The 6,000-nt window shown below is 56.4% G+C and overlaps 1 protein-coding gene across 1 annotated transcript; it reads right to left on the reverse strand.

Annotated features, from left to right (window-relative positions):
* Nucleotides 1–170: 170 nt before the first annotated feature.
* Nucleotides 171–3,411, reverse strand: TCF23 (transcription factor 23). The gene is made up of 3 exons (XM_044262535.1): nt 3,184–3,411; nt 2,194–2,436; nt 171–350 (listed from the first exon to the last, which is right to left on the reverse strand). The coding sequence occupies exons 1-3, from the start codon at nt 3,409–3,411 to the stop codon at nt 171–173; spliced, it is 651 nt and encodes a 216-aa protein (XP_044118470.1).
* Between the last annotated feature and the right edge of the window lie 2,589 nt (nt 3,412–6,000).

Consider the following 6,000-nt stretch of genomic DNA (forward strand, 5'->3'; position numbering starts at 1 on the left):
TGAAGGGCCCATTGCTTCGCCTGGTCTGTGTGCTAGATGGAACCAGGGAACCGAACCTGAGTCCATCCAGTCCGAGGGCTGAGAGTCAGAGGGAAGACGGGCAGGGCCGGTAGAGAATCCAGGTCCCTAAGCTTGAGTGGTAGCCTGGGAGAAAAAGGCAAGTGTGATGCTCATTTGTCACCGAGAGCTGGTGAGCATGGCCTTGTGGGAAAGAGAGCATCTGCCTCTTCAGAAACTTGGGGCCTGGCCTCTGTTTCCTTTGTTCTTCGGCTGCAGGTGGTGGCCGTGGCAGAGTCAAGGCTAGAGCTCCCCAGGCCGCCAGCATAGAGACGAGATCGCATGGGCCACTTCTGCAAGACATGGGGATAGGAACTGAGTAATAATATTGCAGCCCCTGTCGTCCTTGGCACCCCAGACTTGGCCTTCCCTAGGCCCCCTCGCTGAGGCCCTCCCCCGCCATGACTGCTCTGATAATAGTCATCTAGGGCTCACCATCACTTACGTCCCCGTGCCTTCTCCCCACCTCCTGAGCCTGGCCCAGAGGCTCATGAGAAGCTGTGTGAAGAAAGCAAGGACCCTGAAAGGAGCCCCCCCAGCCCCCAAGAGTGGGGAGGGAGATGGATGGCAGAGCTGGCAGCGGCCAGGAACTGGACGGCATGGAGGACAGCAGGGCTGGAGCAAGGAAGGGCCCCTCTTGATACTGAACAGTCCTGACCTCTTCTCTCGCCCAGCCCCCAACTCAAGTACCCCCCGCCCCTGCCACCCCGCGTCTCAGCGCTGCCCTGTCCATCTAAGCTGGGGAACTCCTTGCACATCCTTCCAGCAGGAGCGTGGACAGCCCCAGAAACACCAGTTGACTGCTCTGAGGGCTGCCTTCCTCTTGGCAGCCCCTTTGTAGGATGGGGGGTGCCTAAGGTGCACTGCCCCCCGCTGACTGACCTGCCCCACCACGCTGCCCGAGTTCCAGACAGAGCCGGCTCTCATCTCTTCACTCCCCGTACTTGCCCATCACCGCCTACATGCAAGGGCCTGACTTGGGTCGTCACTTCCCAGCTAAGGAAACGACTCTGCTGCTGTCAGCATTTCAGAGTTGCCCCCATTTAGTCTCACATTCTTGCAGTTTAGCTATATTTGCATGAAAGAAGAGAAATCGCAAGTTTCAAGACATTTCAGAACTGTGAAGTTTAGGGGAGGGCTCCTCCATAGAAACAAGGCTGACCTAGCATTCCAGTGCTGTCTAGCCTCAGAGGGCAGAGAGGACCCGTCCTTCATGACAGGAAGCTCTGCCACCAGCAGCTTACAGCACCTTTGGCCTGCGCGGTGGCTCGAGCCTGGGCCTTGAGGTCAGACACCCTCGGGTTCAAACTGCTCTGAGCCACTTAATCTCCCCGAGATTCGATTTCCTCATCCGTAAAGTAATCCTCGGTGGGTTCCCGTGTGGACGAGAAGATGGAAGGGACGGGAGTGCTAAGCCCAGCTCCCCGCACAACTTCAGCACCCCAATATTATCGCTGTTACTGCAACGGTGAATATTGTTAATTACACTTTTCATTCCTGATCCCGGTTCCTACCCTTGAGGGGAAGTAAGGCTCGTGTTATCTTCCCCTTCACATAGGACAAAGCGGAGGCTCAGGAAAAGTAGGTGCCGGTCTAGGGGGTAGCACATGCAGGAAGCAAGCCCCAACACACATTCACCACCACCCCCACCCCCCGCCACTGCCGGTCTCTCCCCCACCCCAGCTTGATGGCTTCTCCAGTGAGGCTTTCTAAGACCTTGTTCTCCCAGAGGGACATCTCTCCTGTGGCAGAAGTTCAGAGGACACTGAGGCATTATACGATGATGGGGTGATGTACCCTGGAATCTGGGACTCTCCCCGGGCGGTTTCCTTTCCCACGCCCCAGCCGTGGAAACTGCTCCTTTTTCTCCTCTGCCATGAGGCACCCCAGAGTCTTGGGGCCTCTGTGAAGTTCCCTCCTCTTGGAGGAACTGCATTTTCATGACGTCATTTCCAATCACCACCCCCACTGCACCCAGGGTCAGGCGATTCCCAAGAGCCAGCCTTGGCTCCTCTCCCTCTGAGAGAGCAGGAAGCAGCTGGTCCCCAGTCCCCATGTCAGCTCTGCTTGGGGCAGGGGGCCTAAGTCCAGTCCATTCCAAACCCCAATCCTCAAGGCCCGGGGCTCGTGGCCTACCTTGAGAGGGTGTAGATAGCGGAGTCCACGCAGGAAGGGTGGCCAGGCGGGGCCAGGCAACTCGTGGCCCAGCATGCGGGTGAGGTGGGCTATGTAGCTGGTGGCCAGCACCAGCACATCCAACTTGGAGAGTTTGGTGTCGGGTGGTACAGCGGGCAGAGCAGCCTGCAGGGCCAGGAAGGCCTGGCGCAGTGTCCTCACCCGGCTCCGCTCCCGTGCAGCATTCTTGGGACTGGCCTCACTCTGCGCAGAGGACCCCAGATGAGTGGGTCTGACTGGACCCCCCCACCTGCCCCTGTTTCTAAGAGCATTCTAACGTGACGTCTCCCTCCAGAACAGTAGAGTGGAGGGCCTCATGCCCTCTTTGTCTGCTCTCGGTCTTCCCCCACCTTACGGCTGAGGGAATGGAAAGAAGGTGTCCCCTCGGGTCAGAGGGCAGCAGGGTGGCAAGGCTAGGCTCAGAAGTCTAGCGTCCTTTGCTATTTTTTTTTTTTAAGATTTTATTTAGTCCTTTCCTCTCTCTAATACTACTCTATCTCTGCTCCACCCACACCCTCGTTGGAATCCTGCTTATGAGGGTGCCCGGGCACTGCAGGAAGCACAGAGTCGCCCCCGCCCTGTAGGGCTGACCCTTGCCCAGCCAGATCTTGAGATGAAGACGCAGCTGCAGTGAGGAAGAAAGGACCCCCAGCCGGGGGCCACAGTGACCCACAGCTCCATTCTGGCCCCACCACTCGCTCCTTTTCTGGAGCTGTGGGGAATTCACCCCACTCCTCTAGGCCTCAGTTTCTCCCAGAGCCGTGAGTGGGGCCAGCTCTCTGAGCCGCGCTCTGGTTGAGACCAGCGTGGGGCCTTGGAGTCAAAATGCTGGTGTCCCCCTCTTGGGCAGGGGTGGTGACGCCCAGTGAGGCTTTGTGGTCAGAGGTGACACCTCAGCCCCTCCTCCCTGGCCTCCCCCCTTTGCCCCCCACAGGTCCAGCGTTTCCTTACCTGGCCAAGAGCCAGGCTCCGGGCCCTGACCCCTCGTGGGCGTGGGCTGGGGGCAGCTCTGCTCCACCTTTGGTCACTCCAGCCCCGCTCGTCCCACGGGTCCTGCCTGGTCCTGCTCAGGCGGCTCCTCTTCCTGCCCGAGCCTGCTGCCAGCGACAACCTGGCTTTAGCGGGCTTCTGCCCCACTCTCGGTGCGGTGGGTGCCCTTCTGGCCTCCTTCTGGGACATGCCACACGCCTGGGGGGACAGCTGCAGCCCCTAGACGGGAGCACGGCGCCTGTGGGAGCTCGTGGGCTCAGGCTTGTGGGGCAGGCTGGTCGCCCGGCCTGGAGTGTATCTGAGGGAGCTGGCGCCCAGTCAGGCCTGCTTGGCTCCTTGTTCTGGGAAAACCGCCCACCCAGCACAGCCCCCGCAAGCAGCCTCCTGCCCGCCTCCCAACTGGCTCAGGGGTGGGGGTACTGATGCCGGGAGTGGCCGAGCCCAGGGGTGGAGGGGGGAGGCCCCTGCTGGAGCAGGCACGGGGCGGTGGGAAGGGAGCTCCCCTCCCGGAGCCTTGCCTGCCTCTGACAGCAGTCTTGGGAGCTCATGACCCTCTAGCTTTGAGGCTCAAGTCCCCCAAAAGGGCCCCGAGCCCCCTCCCCTGCCAGAAGCCCACCTGCGTACATCCCTGAAAGGACCTTTCCTCCCCTTGTCAATGAACTCGACCTTCCAGCCACAGGGCACTATTCCCCATTCCCCCCAGCAGGCCGCCTATCTCCAACCTAGTGCTTCTCCATCCCCCGGAATATCTTCCTCTGGGTGGAAAGGCTGCCTTCATCTGTTGGGTTATGCCCTTCGTTTGTGAGGACTTCCTCCTCACAGAGCCTAGAGCCCAGGTCTCCCTGTTGGACGGGCACCCTAATTTACGCACGACCACAGCCTGGCGAGTTCCCTCACAGTTCAGTGCTCCTACATCACTATGTGCCAGGCATGGTGAGAAGCACTTGTATGTATTCTCTTACTTATTTCTCCGAACAACTTTAAAAAAAATTTTTTTTAAATCTTTTTTATTAACATATAATGTATTATTAGCCCCAGAGGTACAGGTCTTTGAATCGCCAGGTTTACGCCCTTCACAACACTGACCATAGCACATACCTTCCCCAATGTCCATAACGCAGCCACCTTCTCCCTCCCCCCTCCTCCCTCTCAGAACAACCTTATAAGAAAAGAAACTCCTGTATCTTCGTGTTTCAGATGGGAAAACAGGGGAGGTGACGCAGCTGGTAAGTGATGGGGGTGCCATGAGAGCCCAGGCGGTCAGTTGGACTCGGAAGGTTGGCCCTCAGCCTACACTGTTCTGTCTTGGTGGGTCCATTCACATGTCTGTCCCTAAGCTAGATGCGAGGTCTTCGAAGGTAAGGACCAGTCACGCCATCTGCCCTATATAGCGCATTGGGAGGAGTCAGTCTGAAGGGATAGCAAATCTGCCACAGTAGTCCCTGCCTGTCCCTGAGTCCCAATCTCTGCTTGCAGCACAGTCCATCTGAGATGTCCCTTGTCTGCCCATCTTGAACTCCAGGGGAGACAAAATATGTAAAGAAAAAGGAGAGAAAGAACAGAGGAGTAAAGGCAGATGCACATAGAGAGAGAACCACAGCCAACCAGAGGGAAAGGAAACAGGAAGACAAGGAAAATCCCCCGGAATATTTGTCAGTAAGGAAGTGATCATGTACATTTTGGTGTTTCCATACTATGGAACGATGCGCAGTAATAAAAACAAGACAGACCTCTGTGGAGTGACGTGAACATAACTCTTCAAGAAATCATGGTTAAGGGCGAAAATCCTAGCTGTAGATCAGTTGCACGATAAAATCCCAGCCGGGATCAAAAACACCAAAAACCAGACGCTGTAAGCATGAAGGGTTATGTGTTTATATGAATGTATAGAAACTAGGCCGAAAAGATGCACACCACAGGGTGCCTGGGTGGCTCAGTGGGTTAAGCCGCTGCCTTCGGCTCAGGTCATGATCTCAGGGTCCTGGGATCGAGTCCCGCATCGGGCTCTCTGCTCGGCAGGGGGCCTGCTTCCCTTCCTCTCTCTCTGCCTGCCTCTCTGCCTACTTGTGATCTCTCTCTGTCAAATAAATAAATAAAATCTTTAAAAAAAAAAGATGCACACCACATTTTTGTTTGTTGCTTTGGTTTGGTTTTGCTCTAGATGCAGAGGATTCAACATACTCTGGATCTGTGGCACACCATGGCCTTCCGCACCCCAGGGCCTCCTGCTGGCCTCCCTCCCTCCCATCTATCCCCTTTCATCCCGTTCCCATTCTTCTTTCCTGTCACCATTTCAAAGTATTTAATGTATACTCTTCTGCTAGTCTGTGTGGTGGTTTTATTTTTTTTTTAAGATTTTTTTTATTTATTAGAAAGAGATCACAAGTAGGCAGAGAGGCAGGCAGAGAGAGAAGGGAAGCAGGCTCCCCCCCCCGGACCCTGGGATCATGACCTGAGCTGAAAGCAGAGGCTTAACTCACTGAGCCACCCAGGTGCCCCTATCTACATGCTTCTTATAAGTACAGAGACTTAGTTTTTTTTCCAGCAGGGAGCCTCATTCGGGGCTTGATCTCAGGACTCTGGGACTATGATCTGAGCAGAAGGCAGAGGCTTTAACCCACTAAGCCACCCGGGCGCCCCTGTGTGGTGGTTTTAAAATATGTGCACAAGGGGCGCCTGGGTGGCTCAGTGGGTTAAAGTCTCTGCCTTCGGCTCAGGTCATGGTCCCAGGGTCCTGGGATTGGGCCCGTGTTGGGCTCTCTGCTCAGCGGGGAGCCT

Source organism: Neovison vison, chromosome 8, assembly GCF_020171115.1.
Source record: "Neovison vison isolate M4711 chromosome 8, ASM_NN_V1, whole genome shotgun sequence".
NCBI classification, from domain to species: Eukaryota; Metazoa; Chordata; class Mammalia; order Carnivora; family Mustelidae; genus Neogale; species Neogale vison.

Bases quoted from the DNA above. Each gene is read 5' to 3' on its own strand.
- TCF23 (XM_044262535.1), bottom strand. From the start codon at position 3,411: ATGTCCCAGAAGGAGGCCAGAAGGGCACCCACCGCACCGAGAGTGGGG. The intron at 2,437-3,183 runs GTAAGGAAACGC...TCCTCTGCGCAG, and splicing joins GGAGCCTGGCTCTTGGCCAG to AGTGAGGCCAGTCCCAAGAA. The intron at 351-2,193 runs GTAGGCCACGAG...CATGTCTTGCAG, and splicing joins GCTATCTACACCCTCTCAAG to AAGTGGCCCATGCGATCTCG.